At 38.3% G+C, this 18,254-nt stretch overlaps 1 protein-coding gene and 1 pseudogene across 3 annotated transcripts; both read left to right on the forward strand.

The window, feature by feature from the left end:
* The first annotated feature begins 2,228 nt into the window (after positions 1 to 2,228).
* On the forward strand, positions 2,229 to 9,118 carry LOC146510462 (cornifelin homolog B-like; annotated as a pseudogene). Its single transcript, XR_014876581.1, has 3 exons — positions 2,229 to 4,402; positions 7,570 to 7,916; positions 8,371 to 9,118. The product of XR_014876581.1 is annotated as a cornifelin homolog B-like (transcript).
* A 4,921-nt stretch (positions 9,119 to 14,039) lies between these two features.
* ponzr2 (plac8 onzin related protein 2) lies at positions 14,040 to 17,591 on the forward strand. Of its 2 annotated transcripts, XM_085175790.1 has the most exons (4): positions 14,040 to 14,182; positions 14,493 to 14,606; positions 15,624 to 15,781; positions 17,022 to 17,588. In XM_085175790.1, exons 2-4 carry the CDS (start codon positions 14,501 to 14,503, stop codon positions 17,142 to 17,144), a joined length of 387 nt encoding a protein of 128 aa, XP_085031916.1. In that variant the 5' UTR covers positions 14,040 to 14,182; positions 14,493 to 14,500; the 3' UTR covers positions 17,145 to 17,588. The 2 variants fall into 2 exon arrangements, with proteins under 2 accessions (XP_085031916.1, XP_085031917.1); XM_085175791.1 differs by lacking the exon at positions 14,040 to 14,182 and having other exon boundaries at positions 17,022 to 17,591.
* Positions 17,592 to 18,254: the final 663 nt, after the last annotated feature.

An 18,254-nucleotide genomic window follows, 5' to 3' on the forward strand; every position in this document is an offset into this window, starting at 1 on the left:
AGAGAGTTGGATTTGAACTCAGAGAGTTGCTTTTTTTTGCGTTTGTTTTGAAAAAACTAAATAATACTATATGTTTTGTGACTTGAATCCATCATGTTGGACTGCAGCTGATAGTGGTCCTTGTTCTGCTCTGCTGCTTTGATGAGCTCAGCATACTGGCAACACCTGCTGCGGGTTCAGATTAGATCAGAACTGCAGATCAAGGACAAGCTAGACTGCAGAATAAAAGACTCATGACGGTTGACTGACATCAAAAATTGACAAAATGGTAATCCGGGCAGGCTGTCACCAGGACAGTAGGAAAACCGCCAGACTTTAAGGACTTGAGGAATCTGATTAGCAGCAACCAAACCTTCAAAGTGAAAGCTTGGCCAAAACTACACCGACTGCATTATCATCTCTGATGATGAAAACAAAATCGTTAAATATTGTTAAGTACATGTCCATGTAAAGTCTCCATCCAGAACCTGTACATTTCAGGGTTAGGAAACAGACATCTCTGCAGAGTCCTTACATCCCAGACATAAACTATTTAACCCTGCTGCCTTCAGGCAGGTGCTACAGAGCACTGTTTATGAAAACCAGCCATCACAGAGATGGTTTCCTCCCTCAGGGTGTCTCTCTGATGAACACTGTGAAATAACCCACTGCTCTATCATTCAGGTCATGTGTACAGTGCACGTCTTAGTTTTGCACATATAGTTTCTTAAGACTTTCTGCAATTTGTCTTTTCTTAACAAAACCTTTCTTTTTTTGAACCGGAACTGAAGTTAGATTTTTTGTTTGTGTGCACAAACTTGGCCAAATACAGACAATTCTGATTATCTTTAATGTCTGGTTGCTACAGAGGCTGTATTTATTTCTTGTCACACAATAGCTGGCTTGGCAGATTTGGATTGAACGCTGCTTTGCTTTAGCAATCTTACTCTCACTATTCCCTTACATTGTGAACCCCATTTTAGACAGTGTTTGTAGGTTTACCACAAAATTGAAGTTGTATTGTTTCAGTCTCATCATTTAGCATGTTGTGACTGTAAGTACACATGATTAGCTGGGTAACTCTCATGTGCTAGTGTGAAAAGGCTACTAAAAAAAAGAAGAAACATCTTGTGTATGTTGGGCATTAAACATACAGCCCATAGCTTTTTATTCTTTTCCCTCTGCTGCATGCACTTGGCCTGCTTCCAGGTGTTGAACAAGTCGAGAACAAAGAGGGTGTTGAAACTGCTCTGAACTACTTAGTGAAGTGATTGCTGGCATCTGCACACATACATTTGCACACTCTGAAACCTTGTACCCCACTCATTATATTCCCAGAATCAAAGTTCAGAGTGGGATGGAAGAGACCCGTGATCGAAGTCCATCAGGGTCAGTTTGCTGGGTTTGCAGAGCGGCCATCAGTCTAGGCGAAAGGTAATGACAATGCTGCAAAACAGTCATTGAACACCAAAGTAGTTGCTCTGCAGACCTTACTGTGTCTATTGTTCATCTACTTAGAACCTTGGTATTATCTTTGACTTTGTACAATTTTATTCAATTGTACAGTGATTTATGTCACATTCATTTTCTGCATGTGGGGAAAAAAGAAAGTTGACCGCCATCAACACATCTATTTCAGGATCTCTCAGTCTGTGGAGAAAGAGAAAGGAGAAAAGGGCTTTTGTGTGTTGCAGGTGTGTAAAATCTAACATGCGTTGACGTTAACATGATTAGTAGCTACTGTCATACAAATATGTGACCAAAACTGGGACATCTGATGACGTTTGTTTTTGATGGACCAGGCGGCTATGAACCGGCTCTAAATTCCTATCAAGCGTTCCTTCTTTTTGTTGGACATGTTTATTGTGACAAAGTCACGCGTACGTTACTTTCTGCAGGAAGCACTCACAAGAACACCAGATGTACACCAGCTATTTAATAAATGCAAATGTAAAATTTGACACCTGTTGTTGTGTTTGTAATGCATTTTTTCTGATAGTAAATAGTTTAGATCAGGGGTGGGCACCGCCAGGTCTCGAGGGCCGGTGTCCTGCAGGTTTTAGATGTGTCCTTGATCCAACACAGCTGATTTAAATGGCTAAACGACCTCCTCAACATGTCTTGAAGGGCTGTATCCCAATTCAGGGTCTGCAGCCTTAAAGGCCGCAATTTAAGGCCGATTACGTCACAGCGACGCGACGAAGGCTGTCCCAGTTCAAAAGCTGCTCCAAATGCGGTCCTCAAATGTGTCCTTAATTTCCCTGAATTTTAAGGATGTGGCGGTGTAGACTTCGTGGCCCAACATATCCCAGAATGCATAGTGCGGCAGTGGGTGTGGATAATTTTGCCGAAAAAAAACGGCGGATGAGGGGCGCCGGAAGAGTAAACTTTAAGTACTGAATATTATGTCACTTATTTATGTGCAAATGTTTAATAACGAAGAACATTAAAACATTACTGTTGGCCACATGTTGGCAAAGTTATGTGACATTAGTGACGTTTGTACTAACTTGGTTTTAAAGCCTTTACTTTAAAATATACGCCGTTCAATAGCTGAGCTTAATCAGAGAATGATCAAAGCTCATGTAGAAACAAACACACAAATGAACAAAATATTTTCTCCTTCATTCCTGTCAAACAAAGCTGTATGAAACGTTTCCAGCTGTTAGTATCATGGTTGCTAGGCAACCTGGGCAGCGCAACGGAGGCTAGACCGTCCCATTTCACAAGCCTTGCACTTCCGGCCTTAATGGTCTTTGAGTATGCGGCCCTTGAGGATCGTTAAGGCTGCGTACTTTAAGGCTGCAGACCCTGAATTGGGATACAGCCAAGGTCTCCAGAGGCCTGGTAATGAACTAATCATTTAATTTTGGTGTGTTGACCCAGGGTGAGATCTAAAACCTGCAGGACACCGGCCCCCGACGCCTGGAGTTGCCCATCCCTGGATTAGATGATGCAGAACAAAATTCAGCAAACTCTAAATAGGTTAAAAAATATTTAGAAATTCCAGTAGAAGTTTAAAAGCATAACTTTTCAAATTCTCACTTAATAATGTAAAAGAAATCTTTATGTGCCTTATCAGAAAGTTAACTAGCTGATAGTTATACTGAAGAAAGACGGAAGTACTGATGCTGATTGTCGACCTTAAGCAAACAACATCTATGCAGACATTTCTGCTGTTCCAGTGGGTAACTCTGACTAAACCTGTCATTGTGTTTGAGAAAACAGCGACAGTGGTATTCAAGTGCAACAGGAATGCAGGGCTATGCTGGAAAGGTAGAATGACGGCTTTATTTTCACAGCACAGATCATTGTCAAAACCTTTTTCCATTCCTTTGTTTGTTGTTTTGGATTTCTCAAACTATTTAGGTTGATCTGCATTTACAGGCAGGCATTTGTTTGTTGGCAAAGAGCAAAGTCGTAAAGCACCAATCATTTCTTTAGTGTCTGTCTTGCTAAAATTTTATTTAAAATGTTTCCCAACAGTGTTTTGGTCTGGACACCGTTCCCTAACATTCACGGTGCATTCTTTAGTGTTCCTTTAATGTGGTTTGTTGTTTAAAGATGATGATGTGTATCATTAAATGGAAAGTTAATGGTGATTGTTGTACTGAATAGAGTCTGGGAGAGGTTTATGTACTTATGGCTTCCTTGGAAGGAACAAAGAGGTGACCTTTTGATGCCAAAGCCAACTTTTTGCGTCATGTTTGTTTGTCTAGTTATTGAAGATGAACATTCATGGTCTTGTGCCCTGACATAACAGGAAACAAAGTGAAGGAAACTTCTTCTAGAAACGTTTAATTAAATTAGACTTTTGCAATCCAGCTAATCCAGCTGTTGAAAGACAAACTTTTCTTTATAATCAAAATGCAACGAAACCTTAATCACAGGTTAAACCAAGGTTTCAATTTTCTTCCAGGTCTAATGAAAATACTGTTTTGGTTTGTGGTCATTTTCACCAATTGTTCCTTCAACTAAGTCTACCTTCTGTTGGGACAAGAAAGTTGAATTATTTAAAAAATGACCTACATTACATCTGTATCCGTTTTTAAAATGTTCTTGTGGGAATTGGTCTCTACCTACAAACAGCGTAAATATTCTTTCAGGAAAATGAGAAATATGTCATCCTGTTATTATTCAGGTATAAAGTCCACTAACGTTTATACTTTTCTTTTCAGTAAAATTAAAGAACTAAAGCAGTGTTACATATTCTTTTCCGTGGTTTTCTTTTAATCCTCTGCGCGTTCCAGTGGAAAGTACAACTATATCAAAAAAAAAAAATTTCAATGGTGAACCGGTGTGTCCGGATCGTCCTGTCAGGTGATCGCTTGTGCAAAAGGGCTTAAAAGAGCTGCGGAAAGCAAACATCACCTGTGCCTGCACAACATTGAACTCAGAGCTTTCTTATCTTCAAACACAAAAGGTAAGGCATTTTATTTTATTTTGCTTATATCCTCATAAGGTCATTTTCATGCATTAATGATGCAATTAATGACGTGAAAAGTGTATGATTTTAATTTGAAAAAGTATTGTGTGTCATCAGTCTGTGCAGTTAGATAACTGAGCACTGAAACTGTTATTCCTTTGCAGCCATATTAAATATGTGTACAGTTATTCACTGGCCACTTCGTTAAGTACACCTGCCTAGTACTGGATTTGACCCACCTTTATTTTTACAACTGCCTACAGTCGTTATGGCATGGATTCAACAAGGCGTTGGCAACATTTCTCAGATATTTTGGTTCATATTGACATGATAGCATCACTGAGCTGCTGCAGATTTGTCAGCTGCACATTCATGATAGGACTTCTCTGTTCTACCAGATCCTAAAGATGCTATGTTGCATTGAGATCTGGTTGCTGTGGATAGCATTTGGGTGGAGGGAACTCATTGAGAAGTTCAAGAAACGAGTTTGAGATGATTAGAGATTCGTGACATGGTGCGTTATCTTGCTAGAAACAGCCATCAGAGGACGGGTGCACTGTGGTCATAAAGGGATGGACATGGTCAGCACTCAGCTAGGCTGTAGTGGTTAACCCTTTCATACATGAACTATGACAACCACAATTAGGATTTTTTCTTAAGTATTCTTATTCATCTTTAGGCATTAAAAAACAATTTTTGAGCTTCACTTTTTTAAACATGTACTTTTGAAAGTACACTTTGACAACACTGACTGACCAGTGGATGGCAGAGTATGGAGTGACAAATCAGTGTCCAATTTAGTGGTTTATGTGCCATTTATGTATACCATCAACACTGACACAAATACAAGAAAACAGCCTTTGAATAGCTGTCCACTGCAGTGACCATTATGCATGAAAGGGTTAAATGATGCCCAGTTGGTACTAAGGGATGCAAAATGTGAAAAGAAAATATCCCCCAGACCATTACAGCACCAGCAGCCTGAACCGTTGGCACAATCTTTCACTTTCTTTATGCCAGATTCTGATCCATACCATCTGAATGCCTCCGCAAAAATTAGGACTCATCAGACCAAGCAACATTTTTCCAATCTTCTATCGTCCTGTTTCAGTATGCCGGCTCTTTGCTGATATGGGCGGCAACTAGTGTGGTCTCCTTGCTGTTGTAGCCCATCTGCTTATAGGTTCAACATTTTGTGTATTCAGAGATCTTCTTTTACATAGTTTAGGTTGTAATATATATATATATATATATATATATATATATATATATATATATATATATATATATATATATATATTTATATATATATATATATATATATATTTATATATATATATATATATATATATATATATATATATATATATATATATATATATATATATTTATATATATATATATATATTACAGCAGTGAGCTTGAACTCTGGGTCAAAGATTCAAGTTGCAGTTATTTATATTTCCCATCACCTTAAATCTTCACTCAAAGACAAGTATCTGTGACAGTGTATATATAGATGTATTATATATAAGAGACAAATATTGTTCGTTTAATATGTTGGCATTACTAAATTTGGCTCAATGCTTACATATATGTGTAAAAAGCAAATGTACGAGCTGTGATAACTGTGTCTGATAGAATGAAGAGTAGACTGATATATGAAATATTCCTTTATTGGATGAGAAAATCAGACCATGTCATAACTGCTCTAAGTCATACAGAATAGATATCAGAGCCTTAAACAGGCTGACTTCTGCTAAACGGGTCAAACTGGGCAGAAAGTAACACATAACATCCTTATAGAATATGATGTAACACTATAGATCAACTTACCACAGAATATATAAAGCATATAAACAATTACAGCAATATGATGCAACAAACACAGCAGTGCTACTGATCCAAAATACTCAAAGCTTCATAGAACTGAAACAAACATTTATTTTTAGGTCCATTCTGCTGCTGATACATACTTTAGGTTTCTGAATATTAAACCTGTTGCTGCCTTTCATAGTGTGTAACTTGAAGGCCCTGAGTACTTTCTCCCACACTGAAAACACTGGAATGATAAAATTATTTGAACATTACCTAATGAGACTGATTCAGGACAGACACTTTCCTAGCAGTCCTTCACAAACAGGGAACAGTCTGTCTATTCTCTCCATCTGTCAGCTGCTGCTGGCTCTTCCTCCTCCTCTTCCTCACACACTGCTGAGTTTGTCCTGGTGGATCATCAGGGGTGCAAAGCCTCACAGATGATGTGCAGCAGTGAGTCCCTCAGTCTGTCCTCACTCTGGACACTTGCAGTTGTCACACATTGAAATCAAATGTGTGATAAGCTGCAGGATTCAAACACAAGTGTAACTTATAAATACATGTTCATACTTTTATTACACAATCAGAGAGAAAGAAACAGAGAGAGAGTGCAGGACAGACAGATAGGTGACAGTCTCAGGTGTACACACTGCTACAAACAGGAGGATTTAGTGTTTGTGTTATTACGAGTGCTAAACAAGAAGAGTTCCCAGATGGTACAGTGGACACATGTGTGACTCCTGTGATTAAAGCATCTTTCTTTCAGCTTAACGAGTGAACCGTCAGCTCGTTCAAACACACGTTAAAGTCCGTTTGGCTCGACACCACCGAACAGAGGCAGCAATATAACATAGCTGACTTTAATTATCCATGAAATCATCACATTCTCTGTAGGATTAATGTCAACTACTGAACAGCGTATATTTTAGAGTAAAGGCTTTAAAACCAAGTTAGTACAAACATCACTAATGTCACATAACAGTAATGTTTTAATGTTCTTCATTATTAAACATTTGCACATAAATAAGTGACATAATATTCAGTACTTACTTTTGAAAGTTCACTCTTCGGCTGTTCCGCTTCAGCCATCTGCCGTATTTATTATCCACACCTTTCGCCGCGCTATGAATTTGAGCAAACAAAATTTCTGTTTTTAAATCTGCCATTGTGATTATCTGTATAAGTGAAATATCTGATTATATTGTCAAGTTTTAAATGCACTGGTTAGGTGTGGTTAGGTATGGTTAATAAAGGGTTATGGCTGCTCTCTTCCACAACAGCCTCACAGTTTATTTTGTAGTGCAACCTTGTGATCTTATGAACTTTCAACCTGGTTCCTCCTTCAGACTCCATCATGACTGACACGATGGTCGTCACGCAGCCTCAGCCTGTGATGTATGTTCAAGGGTCGGATGAATGGTCATCTGGGTTATTTGACTTCTGTGAAAATGTGCCAGAGTGTAAGTGTCTCTGATTTAAATCAGAAAACCACAGCAAGTACTAATTCACTGCCAATGCACTGTGCTTATCGTTTCTCCTTTTAAGGCCTTTTTGCTTACTCTGCTTTGCCTGTAAAACTTCGAGAGACTACGGGGAAAATCTCTGTCTCCCTCTGGCCGACTGGGTGAGCGGCATGATCCCGCCGGCCACCATGTCCATGAGGGTCTCCATGCGACACCGCTATGGCATCACCGTAAGGCCAAAATTTGATTTTCTTTTTAATGTATCTATATTTCACTCACTTAGCCTTCAGCCACTCAGTTATCTGTTGCACTAATACTTTTGAGAGGAGTTTGTTTCAACTTTTTAAAAGTTGCTTTTATTTGTGTTAATTATTTCTTTGCCACTGACAACCTTAAAACGTGCAGCCTTGTAAAACAACCTTTATAACATGACCAAATTATAACAAAAGAAAGATTATATATCACCATATTTCGGATTTTTAAAGGAAGATTCTGTATCTGAATAATTTTTATAGATCAACATGTATTCTGTCAACATTTTACAATCTGCTCTTTATCTATAAAAGGGTGCTTAAGACTATTTCTTACCTAAGCCATTGGGGTCTTTCACCTCTTACATATTAACATAAAAAACTGGTCTGGTTTGCCACTTGCTGACCAAACGTCACTGTGTTTTGTGTTTAGGGCACCATGTGTAATGACTGCGTGCTTTCGACATTCTGTGTGTCCTGTGTCTGGTGTCAGATGTCCAGAGAGATGAAGAAACGAGCGCTCCCAGTCGTTATGGTTGCTACTAAAAACGTGTAACCTCTTCCTTCATCGTCATGTCTGGGGCCACCATCCTCATGGAGTCTTAGCAGCACAATACACTTTAAACAGAAATCCAACTGTAGCCATCCAAGCTTATTGAAGTTAGGAAACTAAAATGAAGTAAAAGAAAACTGTTTTTTAATGTAATTAAACTTTCATTAACTATCTAAAATAGTACTTTTTAAATTTTATTTGACATTTTTCCCTTTGAGAACAAAAATTCTTCACCGAGGGGTTTATAATGACCACTTATTAGCCAAAGAATACTTTAACTTGAGTTTAAAGGGTGTTAAAAGTGTGTTTTTGTGTAATCTCACATACTTTAGTCAGGTTTGTATTTTATTTTTATCTGGCATAATGAAAATTTTAAACAGATAAACTTAAATGACATGAAAATCCAAACACTGTTCTTTCATTTTTTTTGTCAATAAAATTAAGTGAAAGGCACATGACTCTTATTTTTCTGTGTTCATACAGCACGCTGTTAACAGATGGTAAACATACAAGTGTATGAAAGTGAATTTCAAAAATACATAAAAGAAAAAGGGTTTGGTTACCTTTAATAAGTGCTTTAAAAGTGTAACACAGCAGAACACAACACTGGATGCCACTTCTTTTATTGTTTTCTTCTTTTTTTAATAATTAATTTTGATTATGTAGTAAAAGTAGTAATGGCAGAAATTAGTTGGGTGCCAGTCCTTCAAACTAGCATGTGCTAGTTTACTGATATTGATATTTTTGGTAAATTCAGCTGTTTTCTGTTTGAAGGAAGCTGACATTTTTCCAGTTATTTATTTATTTTTTTTAAAATCCTGTCCCTTCTGGCAGGTTTCAGGTTTTAATCAGAATTATAACAAAAGGATGAAGCACAGATGGAAAAGCACAATGTATCACAAACTGATGCACCTGTAAGAAAAAACAAAGGGAAAAAAACTGTTCATTCAGTATATGAGGACATGTATTGATGTATGTAAGATGCAGAGAGGTTTGTAGTCTCTTATGTAGTGCAGTTTCTGATATTATAATCAATTTTAACTGTAAGTTCTTAAGAGACTATGAGCTGTCAATGTCACACATCGGGAGTCAATTCTGAAAATTGATAAAGTGTTTAAAATGTAAAATGTGTGTGTGTGTTTCTATTAAGGATTTCACTCACTCTTTGAACGAATATCAGTCTTGGCCCTTTAACAGAGATGTGTTACAGCGCCATCTGGTGGTTGACTTTCATTGGAGGTTTTTTTCCCTTTAATTTAGCTTGAGGCAGGTGCATGGTTGCTGATTGTTCTTGAGAGGATTTGTGTCTCTATATCTGGGGAAGTTAAAAGATGATGAGTTTTCTTGATCGCCTCCATCTATAGCAAGGAGAAAAGGACATATTGTAATCTTGCATGTAGTGTTTTCAATTTTCAGTGCCAGGTCTATCCATTATGGGGTCCAGCAGAGCATTAAAGTCACCTATTGTCATTTTTGAGCTATAAATATACTTGTAAGTGATTCTTTGGCATGATTTATTTTATCTTCTGGTTATTATCTTTTATTCATTTTTGCTGCCTGCCTGTCTCCAGTCCTTCATTCATTTAATTTTCATTCCTTGTGCTGTTTTATATGTAAATGGTTGTCTGTCTCTCTGTGGTAGACAGACTGATGGCCTGTCCAGGGTGTACCCTGGTTCTCACTCCATGGCAGCTGAGACAGGCACCAGCATCCCCGCGACGCTGAATTGGAAAAGTAGGTTATTTGGAGTGCGGCATCATGTCTAGTATTTCTGACCCTAAAAGTCTTATTGATGATTTCAGGATACATGCAACAGCTGTTTGTATTATAAGTTAGAAGGGCAGAATATCAGAAAATGCTATCTTATGCTAACTAAGACCCAGTGGAACCCCATTTCCACTTAACAGAAACCGTACTCATACTCATACGTCAGGATTGTTGGATGTTCAGTTTAATGTATGGACTTGAAATTCACTTTAAAGTGAGTTTGTTTTACTTCACACCATCCAGCTTTCATAAAATTTCAGACAGAGGATAAAACAACAATGTAAATTGCAATTTAATATGACATCATATGAATTACTGATATAGCAGTAACCTGATGAAACTTGCATCATGTTTTAGTGTAAGTTGTAGCTCTGATATATAAATGAATCTCTATACTATCTCTATAACTTCAAAATTAGCTTGACAGGTTTAAAATGAAATGCAGTGTGGTCATATTTCTATGGAAGAAACTGGAGTTTTGGTAAAGCCACAAATCCAGTCAACACTGTCTAAGGAGCTTGGACACAAAGCAACTGGACTTCTTCAGAATATGTTTCACGTCTCATCTAAGAAGGTTCTTCAGTTCTAAAAGCAAATAGTCCCAGGTTTTTTAAACCTAGTGCTAGGGGGGTGTCCTCCTACTAGAGGATTGTTGACCCACTATTAATAATATGCCTAATCACATGAACCAAGATGTGAAAAAAGGCATGGATGATTATCATCAGAGGTTTCATGTGAAACCACTGTGAAACTTCACCCTATCATTTGACCTATTGAGGTCCCCTGAGGCAAGATGTGAGTGGGGGTTTCAGTCGCCTGGGAGGAGATATCAAGATTGCATTGTAGGTAGCAGACAGTTGGTGTCGTAAGCCACCCAGTCTGACCGCCGTTCACAGTGCACGTAGACGGCTCCTCGAAAGAGTGACCTTTATCTTGTACTGTTCACAGCCATCCAGTCATCACAAAAATGCACTTATGTGAGTGGAGAGTTCTGCAGATAACCTACTAACAATGCACTGATCTACAAAGAAAGATGTCAGTTCATTCCAGTAACAATCATTCCAGCAAGAGCAGCACAAATATTAGGTCATAACAAACGGCTTCGATGCAGGTATCCCACCAATCTACTTACCAAATAGCACAAGTTTTAAGTTCCTAACCGAATCGATATGTTATTTTAAAACGTTTTTGCAGCTGTTCTCTGGACAAAACTGATAGGGACTCATCCTCCCTTAATACAAATTGTGCCAAGGTGTGATGTCACAATCTGAAAACAGCTGATCTATCTAGCATAAAGAAGAAAAAACACAGCTTATCATCAGATCTTGACGCAAACACGTTTGTTACCAAGGACACACTTCAGATCTAAGCCTGAGTTATTTGCTGCATTTTGAGAGACGTTGCTACTTGGTTTGAAACAGATGAATGAGGAAACCAGACTGTTGTGTTTTAATTCTTTACCAATCTTTGTGTGGAAATGGGGTTAAAACCCGAAATGCCAGATTTCAGTCAGCTTCCTGGAAAACACGAGAAGTCTGCCTGCACAGGTTTAACAACTCTGTGACAGGCCCGGGGGCAGATGTTTCGCTGTCTTCACCAAAGTAAACAAGAGTACATAGCTAAGTCTCTCTTTCTCTCTCTCACATACATGCACACAGTTCATGCTAAGATAATAGTGAATAGGAATAATCAACTATATTAATAACATGATTGCAGCTTTTGATCAACACCAGTGGTGGGTCTGCCAATTCTGGTATTCTATGGCAAATGCCAACTGGGCTCCATGGTGCTAGGCAGTGAGCACAGGGCCAAGTAGAAGATGTTCGGCCCTCAAGCCACCCTCACAAACTCTGCATCTTACTGTTTGGTCAGAGACATTTACACCAGTGGTCATTTAGTAACTCTGGTTCCTGTTCCTACTTGGACAAAGGAGCAGATACCAGTCCTGCTGATGGGTGAAGGGCCTTCTACGGCCCAGTCTAGCTCTCCTACTATAGCTATTTGTCCGTGCTGGGAGGCACAGCAAACCTTCTGGCAATGGCATGTATTTATGTGCCATCCTGGATGAGTTGGATTCCCTGTGCAACCTCTGTCGTGTCTAAGTATCATCTCATGTTACAAGTAGTGACACTGACCCTAGCCAAATGCAAAAAAAGATGAAAAACCATTCCTGTTTTGGGGGTTGTATCACTTTTGCTCCTCTAGTGCACCTGCTATTAACTTCATCAGCACCAGAGAAGCTGGAACTGATTAACGACCCCCTCTGCTACTTAGCCGACCAAATCAATATCCCAGATGTTTAGAAGTGTGTCTTGAATTTTTTTGAGAAGTGTATTTCCTCTGACATCAAACCTTTTCATAAATTTTTAATCCACTGTTTTAATCATTTGAGTGTAAAACGACTGAGAAAATACAGAACAAGTTTATTTGACCACCACCAAATATAAGGTTTATGTCACAGCTGCCCAACATTAACAGTATTGATCATTACCAAAATATTTCTCATATTTCATTGAAGGTTAATCTACCAGTATGGACAATTATATTTGTAATGCTAAAATGTAATCGTTATTGTTATCGATGACTTTTCATAACTACTTTTCTACAAAAAAGCAGACAAAAAGAAAAAGCACATTATTATTTTAAGGTGCCAAATTACAGTTGAAATCCTAACAGAAACAATTGTTTTAGTTTTTGACTTCCCAGATAAGTCCAATGTTCCTGCTCACATTTCAGTATAAAAACGTGAATTCAGTTAGTTATCTGCTTAATAAATACCATTAAAATTATTTAGCTTTAAACAGGTTGTTGACATAAAATTTCTGAAGTATTTGTGTTTTTTGTGTTACGCTTGGTGTTCCCAGAGCTACAGTTCAGTTCATAAGGTAAATGTATACTGCATAAATGCTGTCTTTACGAGCTAAAGCCACGACATAAGTATCCGGTGTGATGGACCTCATTAGGTAACCTATTGTTGGTCATTCTGACTGGGCTCCTTCTACCGGTCCCCCCAGTCCAGCCGCCCAGTCAGATGTTACGCCCTTGGCGGCTGTCATAACCCATATAAGGCGTATCTTTGCATCTTATATTAAGATCCTCTTCCCGCCTCCTTCACAGCATCAGAATGTCAGTGTTACTCAAAATCAGAGAGATGTGGAGCTCTGATGCGAAAGGTTTCGGTGAGGACAGAGCCAACGCTTTGGCGTCACGCCCGCAACTTTGACTCATCCACGCACGCCAGTTGCTCACTTCATCTCACAATGGCACATTCCAAATGCATGACCACTCCTACTGCAAATCATAACAATCACATAAAGGAACATAAAACATCTATTGTTCCTGTTGTTGTTTTTTCGGTGTTAATTACACGGAATTACCTGGCGCGAACTTTGGGTTGTAGGACAACTTGACCTGCCGTTTTAATGCCCACAGCTTTTTAGTTCAGAGGGCACGAGGTCACTAGAGAAAGCAAACAACAACAACAACAAACAAAAAAACCCAACACGCTCACTTTAAAGAAAAAAACAACAACACACACTTGAGACATGTATATGAATATGAAGTATATGCATATGAATAGAGAAAGCTTCCGTCCCGTCAGTAATGGGAATCCTCAGTATGCAGCAATACCACATACAGGCAACATTTCCCCGGTGAAGTTAAAAAACTTTCCTTTGTCTAAGTGAAAGCAGTGTGGGATCATTTTTTTCCCGCATTAGACAATGACCTTTCCAGTTGCCGCACCTTCACTTTAATATTAACACAAAGTTGCGGAGTGAACCGGTGCGTCCGGATTCTTCTGTCAGGTGATCTCATGTTTTCTAAAAGGATTTAAGACACAGGATTTAAGAACTTCTCGGAGCTTTCAGAGATCCGCTGTGACCGAACATCCACCTCAGAGCTTTCTAATCGTCAAACACAAAAGGTAAGTTGTTTTATTTATTCGTTTAGTTTCGTTCCCATCCACATGAGCTCAGACTTTATATATTAACCACAGTAAAATTATAAATATAACGAGCAGCAGTTTACTGTTTTAATTTAAGAAAGTAATGATATTATATTAATAACCATAAAATGTTGACAAGTAACAATTTTGGACTTAAAAGCAGAGGAACTCTTCAATGGTTATTGAGAAAGGCTGGAAGTGTAGTGAACATTTACCAGCTTTCCTGAAATACACACCTGATTGTAAGAGGACTTGTAGAAGGAATTTCTCACCTTGCTCTTTCTTTTAGACGCAATCATGACTTCTAAAATGGTTGTTCGGCAACCTCAGCCTATGATGTATTCCCAAGAGTCTAATGAGTGGTCAAGTGGGATCTGTGACTGCTGTCAAGATGTGCCAGGGTGTAAGTGTCTCTTAATTATCTTCAAAGTTTATAGAGGACTTTTGCTCTGCTGTGATTGTCACACCTCTGTGACAAAGGAACCTATTTTGCTCCCTCGAAGGGAAAATATTTATTCCTAATAATCTCATTTTTAAAACAGTACGAAACAAAATCAAAACAAACAAACAAAAACGCTGTTTTCGTATTTACCTTATATATAAATAACATAAAAATGAATCAAAGAGTGTTTTTTGTTTTCTGGACCTGAACCTCTTGATTAAATCCAGGAAGCCACACCTAAACAAAGAATTAAGGTCGCGGGTTGTAGTATGTTTTTTTAAATGTGGTTAGAAAGGCATTGGTCCAAGAAAGAAAAAAATTATTCTTTAACATCCTCATATTTTCATTTGTATTTTCAAACATGTGGTGTGCGTCATGTGATTGGTTGTTTTAATTAGACAAAAAATAATTGTATTTCCGTCATACTTAGGTGTTATTTTCAAATTTAACTCATAACTTGTACCCACATGCACAACTATAACACTCACACTTATTTTTTCCAAAGACATAATAACCCAGTTTACACTATTTTCAAAGATCTGATTTGTTTGGCATTCATTTTCATTTCATTCTCTACAAAAGGGAATTTCTATTCTAAAAACAATTAGCGTCTTTTAAGAGCACATGCTCGCCTTTTTTTTCTTTTCTACATTAACTTACTGTGTCCTTGCATAATTTCAGCATCATAATGATGTTAGATTTTATTTCTTCTGAGTTATTACTTAAATGGCCAAACCAAAATGATGATAGGACAACTATAAGACATTTTATTTTCAGTTTAAATCAATAATAATGCTACTTCCTTAAATAGATTGAAATCAGACTTCTTTCTGACACATTCTACAGAAATAGCGAGGTTTATTGTCCTGTTTTCTTTATTAAGCATTTCAGGATTTTACGTGAGTGTGTGTAGTTGAGTGTTTTCCTGGTTTCGCAGTCCATATCATTTGCTTTTCTCTGTATCTTTGCCTCTTTCAGGCTGTTGTGCTTTCTGGTGCTTGCCCTGCTTTGCCTGCATAACTTCAAGAGATTATGGTGAGCCTCTCTGTCTCCCCCTGCTGGAGATTTTCAGTGGTTTTCTCCCGGGAATCACCATGTCCATGAGGGTCAACATGCGACAGCGCTATCGCATCAGGGTAAGGCCAATGTTTTCAGCTTTATACAGTTAGTTCCCGAGATGTTTGGACCAATATAATTAAATACATCAGACCCTGAGCTTTCATTTGAGAGATTTTTTTTTTCTTTAAGCAGGTAACAACAGGTGACCCATTAATAGTCATTAAGTCAATGGTAATGGTCTTATAGCTAGAACTGAGCCAAATAAGCAGAGTTTTAGAAACTAGAATATATTTGCTTTCAAATCAAGTCTGAAACCTGCATTTGTCCTTCTAGTATCAGATTTCGGTTTGGGTATGATCTTGAAAAGGTCACTGCTGACCTGGTGGATGTTAATAGGTAGAGCTACAAAAACCAAACAAATCCATCTGACAGATAGCAAGAACATTAGAAGCTGCCAAATAAACAGTTTGCTACGTTCAGAGACAGAAAGAACATACTCAGGAAAATAAACACGCCTAGACGTCCCCCCAAAAAGACAATAGTGGTGGATGATCGCTGAATCTTTTTGTTGGTAAAGAGAAGCCTCTTCAACAGATCCAGCCTTGCGAAGAGCACTCTCCGGGAGAAAGGCATGTTACACAAGTCTACAGGATTAGATTTCACAAAACCATCTAAAGTGTGTTCACTTAAGGTGCTGAACACCGAGCATTCACCAAACTACATTTAAAAAACTACTTTAAACCAAAATACATTAAAAAAGTCAGCTGTGTCTCAGAGGAAAGACGATCCTCAGCAGAATGACTAGAAAATAAAAAGCATGAAATAGTCTCGGAACAGCTCATGATCCCATTAAACAGCTGGATGTTGAAATGTGCAGAGTTAGAAAGTAGATTGGATGGTGCTCAACCCTAAAGATGGGCACTGTTTTCCTTTTTTTAGGTCAGAAAGTGGAATATTGTACAATTGCTGGCCAATTCAATGAAACTTTTTGAGTTTTGATGACTTTTGTTGGTCAGTCTGGTAAAGGTAAACAGTGTATTGCAGCATAATCATCTGGAACTGTAGAAAACTCACCTTAAGATGAGTTTTCTCATCTTAAGATACAATAACTCCAAAACCAATTCAACAGAGTGAAAAGCAAAAGGTTAAAAATACAAGATTTTTCAGTCCAAACTGCTAAAACACAACCAAACTGTAACCGCACATCAAAAAACCCCTGATTCATCTCTTTTCACAGGAAACATTATTTCCATATTAATGTAAAAACTGATCAGATTGACTGTTTATTAACCAAATGTGTCTGTATTTTATCTGCAGGGCACCATGTGTCGGGATTGTGTGCTTTCGACTTTCTGTTGCGCCTGCAGCTGGTGTCAGATGTCCAGAGAAATGAAGAGTAGGAATGTTTCAGTTGTTATGGTCGGTGCCAAAAACTCATAACCTCTTCGCTCTTCATCATCACCACCTGGGCTGCTGGTTACTTAATGCAACACCATCTGCGTGGGATGTCAGTGACATTTTACACCGATGACTTCTTTGAGGAAGAGTAGTGCTCATGTCACTGACAGAAACGTGTCTGTAAATATGACTTTATTAAAGGGAGACGGGATCACGGCTTGCTGACTAAAGCGTTATAGAAATCTCTTAATAAATGTTAAAAATATATAATGACCTTTGTCTTGAATTTTAATCGTAATCTTTCTTTGTGAGTTTGCTTACATACACAACTCTAATGGTTGCATTTAACAAGTCACAATCTATGTTCACAATAAGCACTGGGATTCAAAAATTTGTATAAAAAACTGAAGAATGTATTTTTTTTATCCTGCTTGCAATTAAATAAACAAATAACACAGAAATAAAAAGAGAGCATGGAGGTTTTATTTATTTATTTATTTGCGTTTATCACCAATAAAAAATAACCAGAAAGCAGTTAATTCTGTGAATGTCCCCTGCGCCCAGTGTTGGGGAGTAACGGAATACATGTACCGCCGTTACGTATTTAAAATACAAAATATGAGTAACTGTATTCCGTTACAGTTACCGTTTAAAAAGGTGGTATTTAGAATACAGTTACTTTGTTGAAATAAATGGATTACACGGCGGTACTTCCCTGTTTCATATTGTGGTGGGTTAGGACTGTTTGGGTTTTGTTTGACAGCTACGTTCTGTTGTTCCAGGTGGCAGCGTTACGGTTGCCATGGTTATAGGGTGACGCTCTCTCTCTGCGTGTTTCCTGGGTGAGAGAGCGCCTGTTGTTGTTGTGCTAAGCTAATAGGCAGAATGCTACCGGTATAGCTCTAAAGAATGTAGCATCATGGGCAGTGTAGTCCGTGCTGCAGGGAGAATGGACTGCCATACCCGTTATGTGTCTGTGAGCGAGGGAGGGAGAAAAAGGAAAAGTACGAGCTGTCATCGAGCAAAAACGGGAGCTGGAAGCATGTAAATATAATAATAACCACTGCAGCCAAGAAGAGAGCCTGACGAGCCCAGTTGTAAGTAAGCTATTAAGACTCGACTGTACACCGTGTTCGTGTTTTCCTCCAAAAA

This window comes from Neolamprologus multifasciatus, chromosome 10, assembly GCF_963576455.1.
Source record: "Neolamprologus multifasciatus chromosome 10, fNeoMul1.2, whole genome shotgun sequence".
Classification (NCBI taxonomy): Eukaryota; Metazoa; Chordata; class Actinopteri; order Cichliformes; family Cichlidae; genus Neolamprologus; species Neolamprologus multifasciatus.

Coding starts and splice junctions, on each gene's coding strand:
- ponzr2 (XM_085175790.1), top strand. CDS start 14,501: ATGACTTCTAAAATGGTTGTTCGGCAACCTCAGCCTATGATGTATTCC. Junction 14,607..15,623: donor CTGTCAAGATGTGCCAGGGT/GTAAGTGTCTCT, acceptor TGCCTCTTTCAG/GCTGTTGTGCTTTCTGGTGC. Junction 15,782..17,021: donor GACAGCGCTATCGCATCAGG/GTAAGGCCAATG, acceptor TTTTATCTGCAG/GGCACCATGTGTCGGGATTG.